The following is a 15531-nucleotide window of genomic DNA, read 5'->3' as shown; positions in this document are numbered from 1 at the left end:
GCTGGTAATGTGGATGGCTCATTTCCCCCCCCCCTCTGATTAGACTTTTTGATGCACTGATTCATTCCCTTGGCGGCCTGTTTCATTATTCTTTCTAATTACCTGCGCTGATTCTCCCATCTTATTGGAGTGCACTGGTGAAACGTAATTGTCTCCACCACCATAAATCAAGAAACATTCAAGAACTCTCAGGAGTTTTCAGACCATTACATAAATACATTGTGTGCAGGTTATGTTGGTGTTGATAAGTAGACTCATTAATTTTGATTTATTTGTGATTCCGCACATGAGACTGTCATGCTAGCAGCATGAAGGATATCTACGTTCTGGTGAAATGACAATAAAAACTCCCTCTTCTAGCCTGCCAAAACAGTGTTTGACAAACACGATTATTCTCTGCTGGTTGTTTACTCAACATATTCAAATGAGGCCCCAGGAAAGAGGGGCACATTTGAGGTCCTAGGAAAAAGAGGCACATTTAAGGGCTCTGTGTCTGCACAGAAAGTTACCTAAAACATAGAGGCAGGGACATCAGGATGGACTGATCATGGGCTATCCCCAGGAGATCAGATTAAACCCTGGAAATCAAAAGGTGGCGGCTCTCCTTGGATGCTGGGTATTGATGGTCTTCAGTTGCACGGCTCTCGCAATGCACACGGATGCTGTGAGATGAAAGGAGCCAGACAAAGGCAGACAGTTTTTTTTTTTTTAGCTGATGGCATGCGGATAAGGTATAATTTCAGCTCTGACAGAGACATATCACCAAGTTAATATCAAGGCGAGTAATACTGTCCTATAGATAGACCTGAATATAATCATTTCCCCTTCAGTTCTGCTTGAGAGCCAGGAAAATAACAAATCTGAATAAATGACAAGTGCAAATGACACATCAACCGTCACGCTAATTTCATCTGTTTTGATGAAATTTCAGTTGCGATAAGATTGAACCGATGATACCAGTGATACCGGAGGGCTCTGTTGTTCTACGTGTTTTTTACATCCAAGGGAGGCAACAAGGGTGCCTGGTGATGATGGACGAAAAAAGCTATTTTTGTCCTTTTCAAAGTGACCTCAATTACACCTGGGGCACATGATTTAGCCAAACAACAGAGCAGCCATCTCTGATCATGTGCTGAATGGCTTTTGTTTTTCTGTATCCCGGAGACCTCTATGTCCCTGGCAATTGATCTACGTCAGTATAATCTGGCTCTTTCTCCTTAGATTCACCTACAGTGCAGTGCTGTATCACAGTGACTGGTGCCTTAATTTCAGCACTCGCAGAAATACTACAATTATAGTTTTTAAAAGAGCAGGGTGTGAAGCAAGTTGCTAATATGAAAATGCATTTCTTTCCACCATTCCACTGTTCATTATCTCCAATGTCGTGCTATATCATTTGGTTAACATTGTTTTTTTGCATCTTACTATCCCATTTCACAAATCATCTACCTTTGAAGTCCAAGGTGAGTATTCAGGCTTACTTTGCGGTAGAATTGTATTCGTCCATAGGTTTGGATCTGAGAGACCCAGAGAGAGAACAAAAAGAATGACCCACTACTTCTTGCCTATCGGTCATTTCAGCAAATTACTCTGTCACAAAAGACCTATTTTGATTTATTGAAATGCATCTTTTTTATACCAGCACGTCTTACTGTCTGACGGCTCATTAGACAGCCCTAAACCTTTAGCACCTTAACGACCTTGAGAAGTGCCGTGACCTTTCACGTTGCTTTGAATGAGCAGCTACAGTACTAGACTAGTGCTGCAAGCCTTTGTCTCTCACAAGGTCATGCTCCAGAAGTTGTCAGCGGCTTTGACAGCTAAGGAGGGATTCCATCTTAATCGCTCTGCTCCCTCCTGTCCTACCTGTCCATCATTGTCTCTACCTTTGACCTTGACTGACCATGGTGCCAGGTGTTTTAGTTCCACAGTTCACTACAGTCAGTGCTCTTATTCTTACTGCTTAGCACTATTTCGATTTCCACTTCCACTAGTACTACAATAATTTCATGTGTGTTAGCCGCATTGTGTATAAACCGCAAGGCAGTGTTTAATGCAAACAAACGGTATTAATGAATTAAATGAAGAAAAGTGATGCATTCCTGTAGCCCACCCCAGTGTATTAACCTCATAGCTCATTAACCTCAAGAAATCTAACAAAATCAAAATCAATGTATAAACCACTTTTTAAATGTTAGCCTGCCACATTAAATCCACCAAGCAGAATTGAAGAATTGAATTCAGCACCCCTGCTCCACCTCACCTCCACAACCGCCTCCCCCACTTGCATGCCTGCAAGGCCATGCAGTGAGACTGTGGGGCTGCATACTTAAAGGTGCGTCTGGCTGCCCTCCAGGCAAATATTGCTAAAAGGCACGAAAGTTACGAATCTTGGCCTGGCTCTCCCCGGGTTGTGTGCAATGAATGCCTATACATAGAGACGATGTCAAAGAGACTTAGCCTCAGGGAGTTATTTGTCAAATACGGGTGTATTACGGCCGTAACAAGGCCCCGCCATTGCTGTGGCTGCTGCTGTTGTTGTCAGTGAGATTGGTCAGCAGTAATTCTACAAATGAATGAACATTCATAGAGTATCTGCCCATTTGAGTCATAACAGCAGTTATGGCCACCTAAGCCCTAAAGGCTTCATCTTAGTCCCAGTGTGGCAATTTACAAACATCTTGTCTTTCTCCAAACTCAGCGCCATATTGATATGTTTTGTTTATTTGCAGTGAAGAAAATGGGAGTTAAAAGACAGAAGTTGAATGTGCAATAATGTACACAGGCCCATCTGTTCTAAGGAGGCACGCTGACCAAACATATCTGCATCTTTTCTGTAATGTGATTCACATTCAGCGGGATGCCTAATTAAAGCTCGCAGATAAAGCCAATTATTTCCAAGCTGCTTGTCATGCAAAGCATCAGAACACACAGAAAAAGAGAGACCACGCTCAAAATTCAAACTCCAAGCTGCGGGAGAGGCGCGGGACCCAAGGGCGATGATCATTCGGTATGTTTGCTGGGGGTGGGGGCACCTAAACACATATGGTGGTTATTTCAGGTCCCTATAAAAAAAAAGTATGGAACTACTCTAAGTATTTTATTCCTGTTTTCAACGTTTTAAAATACATGAAATGACATCCTTTTGGCAAAGCGGTTTAGGAATTTCAGCTCTTTGGTCAGGCACTTTATGTCGAATTTTTGAAACTTTTGGGCACCAATTCGCAGTCTTTTTAAACCAGCCATCTCCACTCCTTCAGATGGCTATTATCGTTTCAGACTTTTTAAAAAGGATGGCATGAAATTTAAAAAAAAATCACATTTTGACTCTTAACTAGATGACCTGGACAGCTGGATGTGATGGCTTCACACAGTGGTGGCTTTAAGGTGAAGAAACATCAACATGAGCTTTATGTAGCCTATTAGTGCCAACTATTTGTGTGCGATGGTGGATGGTGTAAGGCCACAATAAAGTACAAAAAGACACAGCAGCAAATTGTAAACCCTTTAAAGCCTATAGGTAGTGATCTTGTCTGAGACTACTGTATATGGCTGTAGTCCATATAACGTATAAATTCAAACCGGTATGCAAAGCAGAATGTTGGTCAAATTAAAGTATAGTATAAGTATAAGTATATACTGTATACTCTTTTGATCCCGTGAGGGAAATTTGGTCTCTGCATTTATCCCACACAGTGAAGTGAAGCACACACTTACCCGGAGCAGTGAGCTGCCTGCTACAGCGGCGCTCGGGGAGCAGTGAGGGGTTAGGTGCTTTGCTCAAGGGCACTTCAGCCGTGGATGTGGGCATGGGAGAGCAGTGCTCAACCACTTCCCCCGCCCACCTTTTTTACTACTGGTCTGGGATCAAACCGGCAACCCTTTGGTTACGATCCCGAAGCCCTAACCAGTAGGCTGCATCTGCCCCCAAGGCCACGGCTGCCCCCAAAACCAGAATTGTGTTCATAGAATAGTGTCCAATTGTAGTATAGGGTAGAAATAGAAGAGATTTAGCACTTCCTGCTTGCACATAACTAGACATTTTGTATTACATATTTTTCTTTGTGTCTATGTTATAGTGATGTACTATGTATTTCTCTAGACAATCATCCTCCAGTAATTTTCCACCTATATAAAAACCCCATGTTGATTTTCACCAATAACTAATGATGTACTAAATAGATAATAACAATTAAAAACCCAAACACACAGCAAAAAATAATATTCAATAAGTCAATATTTGTGAAGATGTCTGGATTCGCTGCATTAGCAACATGTGCTAGGCCAGGGTCATGCATTTACAGTTCTGGAAGCTTACCCATGCCCCACACGTGTGTGTGCATTCAAATGAGCTGCAAAAATGTGTTGCAGAGACAGGCCTAGAGACAGCAGTGTGTGCGGTAAGTTTGGCACAGCACTCTACGGAGAGCCAGGGCAGACATTTGGGAGAAAGTACCTATATGATTACCACTGTTGCTCTTGCCACCTCCACTTGCTACTGCTTAAAATGCTGAATGTCACCAGGGGAAAAAATGAAGCGTAAAATACATTCATGAGACCGTCATTCTCTGTATTTCTCTGTTGTTGCTTATGACTCTTCGAGTACAAATTGTCTGTACCACTGAGGGTTTCATTTCATACGTATAGGTCCGATGTACTTGGAATGACAATGATTTTTGATGATGCCATTTAATTTGTTATGTTTCAATCTGTGCTCTCTAATCATCTTCCTGAACTATGAAGTCATATAATAGGCCTGGCATCATTTGGGAATACAAGGGATGTAAAAATGGTATGTTTGTTAGTGAGCCTGACATATGAGCATTTGTATGCTGTGATGTTAATCACCTTTATATGATTAATCTCAGTAATGAGTAGAAAGCCATATATGGCTTACATTATTTACTGTAAAGCCATAATTGGATTTGTCTTCTATACATCTTTATGGGTATGGCTGTGCAGTTTATGGAATTATTTCAATGAAGGGTCCTTGGCTTGCCCTTGTGAAAGACTGCTAAAAGCCTTTGGTGATGGGTTCTTACAACAATTTGCAGTAAATATCTGTGTGTGTGTGTGTGTGTGTGTGTGTGTGTGTGTGTGTCCGGGGACATAGGAACATGGACACAAGGGACATATTTGTCCTCAATGAACTCTGACAGGGTAAAGCAGAACATATTCAATTATAGTAGATGGACAACCCTTATATATAAAAGTACAATAACAATGGACATGTTTCAATTCTTCAGTACTGAAATGGGCACAAACACACTGGACAGTAGCACAGAAAGCCAATTATGAGTAGTCCAGTTAGGTAGCCTACAGAGAGTTATACAAGCCCACAAATGTCAATTTAACCCACTGACCTTAATCGTTTTATAACACATACATTATGCACATATCCAAATATCACTGACTTCATTTCCCCACCAGTGCAACTTAAGCAATATGTTGCAAAAAATAACCCCTTATGTTCTTCCCTCTTATCCACAAAACAGTCATTGAATATTTATGAATGTAGCCTACCTCACAACGTCAGAGCACACAGACAGAGAGAGAAAGAGCGAGCGAGAAAGAGAGAGAGAGCGAGAGAGGGGGGGGGGGGTGGGATGAGGAAAAGCATGTGAGCTAGCCAAAGAGGAAGGTTTTCTTGTTCACCATGCAGAAAGCGCCGCGGATACGGCTACCATCTGACTGAACATTCGTGTGTTTGTTTTCCAGTCCACTTTTGTCCAACGTTCGAGACCGGCCATACGGCGTAATGCTCGACAATGTCCAGGTCCATTCTGGGCTATCGACACGATTGAGCCACATTTCGATGCATATGTGAAGCTTGTTCAGTACGACCAAACGCCTTTGAGGGAGGAATGTCACGGCTGCACAAGGGATGCTCTGCAAGTAGACTGTATCAGCTTAGAATGGTCTGACAACGAGTGTTTGCAATCGAGCTGATGTGTGTAAAATACGGAGAGACCATCTCTGCCCTAAATTTGGAGGATCTGCGAGGATTTCGGGCTGAGGTGCAACACCGCGGGGCATTTGTGTATTTTGACCGACTGTAGCTCTCTCCGATTAGAAAGGAGTCAGAGCTATAAATGCGATCATGAGGTTTCTCAAAAACATCTAGCATAAAGTCCGATGTATGTACTATATGCTATTATCAATACTACAACATTGGACAACAGAGGAGACCTTCGCTGCATATGAAAAATTCGGCGCCTTAATGTCAACACAACCCCAGCCTCCGACCATCCCAAAAGTGTGGTGCTGAAAGGATAGCTCACGTCGTTTCGGGATCCGAGAAGTGATATCACCCGAGACCTTTGTTTTTTGTATTCACAGGACAGCTGTTTCTCTGAATGGATAATTGTTTGATTTGACTGCGTCAGCCTGGCTGCTATCGGGGGCTCATATGGCTGTGGCACGCAAAATCAAAACTTTGCTGACGGTTAACATTCTGGTGTTTGTTGGTATCATATTGTTCTCGGTCTACTGCAGGATCCAAGACCGATCCGAAGAGCTTGTCCAAGTCGGGCGAATTTCAGAGCAAAGGCTAAGGACCAGGAATGGCAAAGTTGTTACGAACTTGGTGGACAGGCAGTCTATCATACAAAGACTCGAGAGACTTGAAGACGTGGTGTACAATCAATTAAATGGTAAGAATCGTTACATTTTGTAAATATCTGACCACAAACGTGTTTTGTATACACGTGACAGCTGGGTAGGGAATGAAAATGAAATATTTTTTGAGGAATATGCCCAGTAGGTGCCATCTAAGCGCATTTCAGTTGCACATCTTGGACTTTGTAGCATCATGTATTTTTATTTTGTTATTTTTTTGCTTCATTGTGAGCTGTTCTTCTGAGTGTGTTTATGCATAACGTAATCAGACAAGTCAATTCATGAACAGTCTGAATGTGTAGCACTGCCCTTTAAAGGTGAAGGCATCAGATACAACACATCACAGAAGATGCTTATCATTATGTCATTTAGCCTACTACATTTTCCCTGAGGGACAGCAACTGTATTTTCATTAGTGTCAGTTGCAGATTCTTTGCAGATGCATTGACAGATCACTTCCACGCATTCATTCTGACATTTATTACTTAGTTCATAACTACAATCCATGTAGTTCTTGCAAAATCACTTTGCAATGTAAAAGTATGATATGGACTCTATCAAATATTAATTTCCCCCAACACTATCAAAATTGTAAGTGTCAGTGTGTTTAACATGCAACACTGCAAAGTTCAAGCAGATGTATTTTAAGAGGTCCAGATGTTGGCCTGTTAGGGCAGTTAAGGTTATATCAATATAATGTTATTTTTATGTTAATATTATCGATGCTCCAGGAACCTAAGTGAAATTATTTAGGGATCTGACTTGACGGGCAGTTGGGCACTCGGCTTCTGATCGCTGGCTCTCTGTCATCTCCGAGTGGTCAAGGGCAGGTTGCTGGAGGGCTGGCGAGAGCACGCTCTCTTCAGTGTTTTTATTTGATCTTATTATTATTCTGCAGGACCGGCATCATTTGTATATGAAGGAGGTCACTCTGTCAGTTTGAATTATCCCTTTCGTTTGGAAGAGAGCCAGGAGGCACTGCCTCACAAAAAAAAAAAAAACCTCTCTAATGCATCCACTCACCCTGAGAGCTTTCAAGCTTTGGGAGCGCCTCTGCACATTTTCCCCTGAAGGACTAAAGTTTAGAGAATTAATTTAGCTGTCACCAGCCAGTACTTTGCTTATTCCACCCCCCCCCCCCACACACACACACACACAGCTATTTGTAAACATATTTATTTACTGTTGAATGGTGCACAATATGTTAATGGCATTGCGTGGTATAGCAGCTGAAATTGTCTATTTCATTTGCTATAGATGATATTGATAATTACTTAAAGTTCAGTCCCCCTAAAGAATATTGAAGAATTGCATCTTTTTACAGAATAACTGTTGTGTGATATAGCTGTGATGTTCGAAATGCAGTGATATTATCTGAATCCCATGCCAAACAGTTGCTACTGAGTCTATCTATAGATGGCGAGCTGGAGTCTGTGCACTCATTTCTGCCAGCCCACTGCTAGCATACACAGGACTTTAACCATGTTACATGCCTGCCACTATCTGAAGTCTTTTGTTGTCCATCCCTTTGTGGAGTCTACTACATGGTGTACATATTACCCTCTTTCTCACAAATGCAAGAAATGTCTGGTAACACTTACTATGAACCCAGTATCCATAAAGCTGTCTAAATACTGTTATAAGGGGTAATACGAGATTCATAAAGCCTCATAATGATTGGTATAAGCCTATGACTCTTTATACATTGCTGCATGTTTTTGTCGTGATGAAGCATTATGAATACTTTAACATTTCAACCTTATGAACTCTTTCTGAATGTTTATGATAGGCCTACTTCATAGGCACCGAGTTTAAGTAGTGGTTAAGTTAAGTAAAGTGTGTTCTTTTCATAGAGTGGGCTCTTTGGAGCTGTAAACGACTGAAGCTGATAGCCCTAAAATAGGAAAACATCTAATATTTTATCATGACAGACTCTGTAGCATGGTCTGAAATACTGTAAGTTTAAACTTTTTGGGGGAATTTGTTGGAACTTGTTAATTAATGCAAAATGTATCTAAGAGATGGTAACAGTTCAATACATCAGTAGCAGGGGTATTGTGAGACCACTTATCATTTCTGAACAGTAAATGGCCACTTAAAAGTGTTGTTCTGGAAGCCGTTTAAAATCACTGTGTTGACAGTTGCGCACAGGAGAGTCAATAGCGGAAACATCAGGTATGCTGTGTACATACACAGACGTTTCAAAACTTCAAAAATGACGGAAAGATCAGGAAAGTTCTCACAAAAGATGCACATCATCTCTTTTCCCTTCCTGCATCAGCAGAACTGTGCTCGGGGATGTTTACAGTTCAGCACTAGACTCTCTATTTTTACTCTGCCCACAAAAGTTGTCTCAATCAGCCAAACTTTAGCTAGATTATGTTCTAAGAGGCAAAGTATAGAGTTTTGGACTGAGGGGCCTCTGACATAAAGTGCTTGCAAGACTGTGATTTGCACTTGAACGTTACATAAACATTACATTTCTGTACTGAACACAATTGTGTGCCATAGGCCAAGTTGCACAGTCTGTCAGTGAGGCTTTGGTAAGAACACTAGTAACATGATAAATTGGTAGAATTAACTAATGTGATGCATACAGTATCTTGCAACTCAGCAATTGCTTTTACATGTAATCAGATCTTAAGAGTGAGCCTGGGCCGTTCCACATATAATATGTAGGCTTCAAACTGGTTGAAGATAGAATCCTGAGGATATATATATATATATATAATTGTACAAGACATAAGTACATGCACTCAGAGATAAACAACTTTTCATATACTCCTCAACACACTGTACCATACAATGTAATTCAAGGTCAGATTTATTTTGGTCATGTGAAGGGCACATAAGCACACCTCTTGTTCCCTGTTGCTGTATGTAGTTCTGTGGTCAGGGATGGAATATTCATAGAAAATAAAGTCTAAAAGCCTTCACAGCTCATTAACGACTTTATCACCAAAAGATGTTAGCACATTTCTAAGCTTTTATCGGTACCAACAGGTGAAAGTGACCTCATCTCATGGACGCCATCTTGACAAACTACTTCCATTCATCTTTATGAAGTGTTTTATGGTCACCTGTGATGGGTGCATTCAGAAACCAGTTTATCTCAACATACCAAACAGTAACAATCACAACATATTTTGGGTGAAAATTATGACAATTGTACTCTGTTAAATCACGGTTGGTGCTAGTCAACTCAAAACATGACATGATACATAGAAGAAACTAGCAAAATAAATCCCAGGTTTTTTATAGTTATTTCCCTGCGATTCATGATTTATGAACATGTCACATTTTAGCGTTTAAAACATCCACAAGGATTTGTATCTCTACTGCATTTGAAAAATAGATCGCCCTACCACATCGCAGCATGAATATTTATAATGAAGCCCCATCAGCTTAGACATGCATATATTTATTTTGCCTTTAAATCATTTACAAAAATGGAGTGTATTTCAGTTAAAAGCTACAAAGTCCCAAATAAGACACAATTCGAAAGCTGGTACATAATGCATTTCCCCCTACAGTAGGTCATTTATGTGCTTTTCACAGGTTGCTGTGTAAACTGGTTACACGGAAATATTGGGCGAGAGACCAATTTTTTAAACAACACTTTCCTTCATAAACAATTTTCAGTTACATATAGTAGACTAATAGTAGGCCACTTATGAACTAACACGATAGTTTGGTGGTCAATTACTTGTTCAGGGAGGGACACTGGTATATAGTAGAGATATAATCTTTTTTCCATTTTTCCTGTCCAGTGATTTCAGCTATATCATATTTTACATAGTTGTTGATATAGAACAACCAATTTCTGACCATGATATTAGATTCATGATAAGACATGTACTGCTCTGGTCTAAATCTGCCTTTATATCAAACTCATTGCCTCTAATTAGAGTGTACAATATTTGGACTGACAAATAAGTTTATCGTTTATTTTGACTAGATCAGGCCAAGCCATTTTAGAAGGATACCCCAAATCATATTTTATTGGAACTGGAAAGTACCTATCAGTTAAAATGGTATGGCGCAGGGCTTGTTTCCATAGGCAACACAAAAAAATGTGTTCTGCTCAGATTTCCCCTGTGCCCATATTCTGGTCTACCGTACAGTTATAAATTATAAAAAGTTGATTAGGTTGACATAAGAGCTATTTGTGTAGACAATAGATGCCACTTTTGCCAAGAGCAAAAGAGCATGGGGGTCAGAGAGTAGCACGGATCATTTTGTGTTATGTGAGCATGCATTGAAAAGAAGTGTTAATCTTTTCTGGAAGTAACATGGTCAGACGTCATGCCGTGAAGATGACTCCATCGGTCCTCAACAGCCACCATTAAATTACATCCGCCGCCACTGTCGCCTCCTCCACATTGAAACAGCCTGGTCTTTTGTCTAGCTAAAGAACAACAATCTTAAGTAAAAATCCATCTGCATTTGCAGAGATGTCCTTACTGCACCACATTTGTCTATGTTAAGCATGATGGCTTGGAGTTAATAATGCTAAGTGCTATTATCCACATTTTCATTGTCTTTCACATGATGCCAGCATTTCTTTCTGATAAATTACTTGCTGTAAATTCATGCACATCCAGTTCCTATGAAGACACTACAAGCTATTACAGCAATACGTTGACTAGATTACATTGGGGTATACTTGTATTACTGATTCAAGAGAGCTGAAATAATTGTATTCCCAGTATTCAAAGATTCCAGTGTTGATGAAATATTGCAGCTTGCCAGCCAATAGGAATGCATTCATGTAATATATTCATATTCAATGCCATTTTGGATGTGGCCTACCTAATTGAGTGGTCTGGCCCTTTGTCCATGTGAACACAAAACCATGACTCTCCATTGGTAAATATGTCCACACAGACATCTGTCCTTCGCTTATTCAGTCTCTGACTTTCATAATGTGACTGTAAGATTTAGCATGGAAGACCAGATGTTACACTGAGGCAATAGCACTTTCATTCCCATGGTGTGCTTCAGCTGGCACAGCTACATCAAATGTCTCCTCGCTCAGCGTTCTGTCACTATTTCCTGGCTAAGGATGGGCTGTGGACTATTCAGAAGATGGGGGATTTGTTCACTTTAAGCTGGCACTCTGCTCAAGGACCTCCAGCACGAGTTGTTCAGTTTGTGTTTGTAATCTGTCTAATGTCAAGGGCTTAAGTAGCCATTTTTTTTCTTTTTCTTTTTATGGCTCTTTTTGTTTGTGGGTCAGCAGAAGTCAGACTCGAACTCATGATCACTTTATTTGGATGGTTTATTCAGCAAAATGTCTGTTGACCCTTTTGCCTTTGGAACAAGCCTATTCAAAATCGCTCATTTCTGTTTTGCTGATGTTTTCCTTGAGCTGAGTAATATATAGATCAAGTCATGTAATGGCTCAGTGGATCAACACCAGCCAACGAACACTGTAACCGCATCGCCCGTACAGCATACGTAGCCTGCTTTCCTGCCTGCTTTGCGGTTGTCACAATTATCCCTTAATGTCTAATTTGGTTGGTATTCTGCTTGTGTGGAAACACAGTGCTGTCAGCACAAACAAGCTCACTGGCCATCGTGCGCACGTGTTTATGTGGTCTTTTTCAAGGACACGTATCAGAGCAGCCTATTAAAATAATGAGGGGTCTGTCTGGTACACCCCGCTCCATCACTGAGTGGGGATGTTCCACTGCCCACTGGCTCTGTCTGGCAGCCCGGTCCAAAGTTGACGTGAAGGGGCGCTAAGACAGTGACGTTGCAAGTAGGCATGCATCACCTTGTCAACTCTCAGCACTATTTATTTTTGGTTTGAAGAGTCACTGCTGTTTCCCCCGCCTCTCCAAATGTGCCCCTCTGAATGCATTTGCTGGAAACCCAATCAGACATTACTTGTTGATGGGACTGGATGATGAATGGGATCTAACATAATGATCTCTGAAATCACATATGTGTGCTCACCATAATAGTGAAAGCTTTTAGCAAACCGTATTGGCTGGATGTCCAGAGCTGTCTCATTTTATTAATTTTCTCTGGCTAAAAGAATTAGAGAAGTCTCGTTTTACAATTTTTATTTGGCTAAAAGGCATGGCTTTTCTATAACGACGAGTAGCATCTTACAAAGTGAACAAAGGCCCCACCCGTTAATCACCAGCATACAACATCAGATGAAAAGTGCAGGGATAAAATGACACTGTAAATCTTACTGCACTGCTAAGTACAGTCTTGTTGAGGTAGAATAAAATATGCAGAATATGTGTGTTTACGTGTACGGCATCAATAAAACTCCAATTTATTATATCAATGAGCCATGCATGTATAGGTGTTAGAATGTGTTATGATTTTGTGCCTCTCTGACTGCCGCTTGGACAGCTGTTTAAAATAGTGGATAAACAAACAATACAGCAAATGTGTAACATATTCAGTCATCCAAACCACACGCTTTGATTCTGTGATATTCATGTTCCTTTTGTTTTTGACTCAAAGTAATTTGGAAGGTGACTGATATTAGCATGGTTTCCCATGGATGAAAGATTGCTGGAGTGTTCATTTGTGACACATACAGTGACTGTGGTTGAAATGAAGGTCAATTATTATTTTTTCATATTTTTATCCTCAGACCACTTAACTGATGGGATAGATTTATGGCTGGCCAGTCCTGGAGCCATACCAGCCTCCATGACCTTTTGACCTTGTGATGTTGTGGGATGGGGGGGGGGGGCACTGTGCATGTCTGCTTCTGCCAGAAAGAAAAGCAGACATACACATAAAAATTTCATGATGACCTCAGTGCAGTAGAGGTCTTTCAACTGATGGTGCCAGTGGTGATGCCCTATTGTGAAGGAAAATTACAGAAGTGGTTAGTACTGCCCACACACCCGGAGTCATAGGGTGCCTCGACCCATGACCCACAGCCCATGGCACATTAGAACATAATAATTTGAGAATTACTGATTATTTTATGACCTTCTTACAACCAAGACTGTTTTCAAAGAAGTCTCTCTCTTTCTGGGCCATGTTGCACCTCGATTAGAGGCACTTTTATTGGGAAGAAACTAGACCATACAAATGTTGTGGTTTATGAAAAGATATTCTTTAGTTTGTATGAAAAGATATTCTGTACATTGGGAAAACTGTCTGAGGTCCATGTGGTGAAACAGCAGGGGTAATTCTAGCTGAAACATACACATGCTTGGGGGCCAGGAGCTTACTTATAAGGACATGTACAGTATGCCTAGAGAGACTGGGCAGACTAAGTGGCTGTTCAGCAATGTCAGAGGTCATTAGAAGGGAAATAGACTGAAGACCAAGGTACATATGTATTGCCTAATGTGGTAAGAAGGACGGACATAGGAGCTCTGTTCTATTCTGTGTTCACACAAACAAGTGACGACATGAGAAGGAAGGGTATAAGACCCATGCACAAAATGTCAGATGTAGCTGGCTTCGCGAACCTACAGTATGCTCTGTATTGGATTAAAGCTACACCTTCTGCAGTATCCTTTTGCTTTGTCACAATTCTTCTGAGTTTAAATCAGTTAATTATAATTCGACACCACACAAAAACCTCTATTCGCCCTGAAGGATGCAGGTGTTGATGCTATGTTGAACATAAAAAAAAAAAATGATATATTGACATCTATATTTAGACAACAAACAAGTAGTGCAATTAGCCATTTGTCAAAGTCAGCCTCCAAACATGCGGTGTATTTCCATATGTCTTAAAATCTTTGCAGCACAACAGAATTGATGCTTCGCCATTTCTGGTTGGTTGGCTCCCATGCTGTGGGACCTTCGGCAGCTCACATGTGATTTACAGAGCTTTGTTTCCGCCCCTCCTAAAATGTCTCTCATGGCTGGTGAGTGTAGAGCATTTTAAATAGACTGGGATGAATAAGACACGTTATTTGTGTTCTGTAAGTCATCCATTGATTGTCTCTTATACTAGATGCCATAGCAGCAATGGTGGGCTATTATTTCTGCATCTATGATTCCCTATGAAAAATACATAAATTGCCTCCAGACAAGTACAGCTGTAAGTGTACGAGGGTGTAAAGTTATAACAAGCTTTCCCTGTATTCTTACACCTGGCCGGTTTCTCATGGCAGCCATTATCACTTTGAGAAGCAAGTATCACCACTGAGCTTCAAACAACAGCTTTTTGGTGAGGACGAAGCGCTGCAGTTCTTTGAGTAGCACCACTGGGAGGTTGTTTCCTCACACTATGTGAAGATCGTGTGAGTGCCTGTACGATGGCACCTCAAATCTACCATTTCTGAACAACTTGGTGGAACAGTGGTGGAATGAGTGCTGAGGCTTCATGGTATGTGAGCGCAGTGTTGCTGCACACTGCAGGGACTATGATCTGTCATAGTGTAATTGCTACATGGAATGTGACCACTATCCATGTCCACTGCGGTCATTTCGTTGCTCCAGTGTCACAGTACCCACAGGAATGATAGGGATAGGCAATATAGACTTAAAACTGTAATACAAAGTTGTAATACAAACTGTTAATGTTTTTTACTATACTTTTTTACTATTTTCATTACATTTATACTATATGAAAATAGTATAATTCACCACTATCTTCCTGGTCTCAAGTTACATCAGTGTACAACCTTGATCTGAAAAAGTAAAAAGTAAAACTTAATCCTGACTATAGTCAGCAATTAACTGTTTTTGTTGCAGATCCGTAAACATGTAATCGACTGTATCAGTTCTACCACTGATTCTACCAGTATCATGGATGGTGCAATATGCCACATCCCTCATGCCAGCTTTAATTCCCCTGTCAATGGCTGCTGGTGAAATTCACACTTAATGATGCTCCCGTTCAGTTATGCAGTGATGGTGTTGCCTACAGGGCTGTAACATGGCTCCTTACCAGTGTTCAATGTCTCCAAGGTTCTG

At 40.9% G+C, this 15531-nt stretch overlaps 1 protein-coding gene across 1 annotated transcript in view; it reads left to right on the top strand.

The window, feature by feature from the left end:
* Positions 1–6409: 6409 nt before the first annotated feature.
* galnt9 (polypeptide N-acetylgalactosaminyltransferase 9) overlaps positions 6410–15531 on the top strand; it is a 60677-nt gene continuing 51555 nt past the window's right edge. Inside the window, exon 1 of the mRNA XM_076269987.1 lies at positions 6410–6653. Coding sequence (XP_076126102.1) covers positions 6410–6653 — 244 coding nt within the window. The remainder of the gene's footprint in view (positions 6654–15531) is intronic.

The sequence above is a fragment of the Alosa pseudoharengus genome, unplaced genomic scaffold (genome assembly GCF_046254945.1).
Source record: "Alosa pseudoharengus isolate Yale_2024_CS ecotype anadromous, Long Island Sound unplaced genomic scaffold, YU_APseudo_1.1 YU_APseudo_1.1_scf_6, whole genome shotgun sequence".
NCBI classification, from domain to species: Eukaryota; Metazoa; Chordata; class Actinopteri; order Clupeiformes; family Clupeidae; genus Alosa; species Alosa pseudoharengus.
This window is presented reverse-complemented; position numbering and strand designations above follow the sequence as displayed.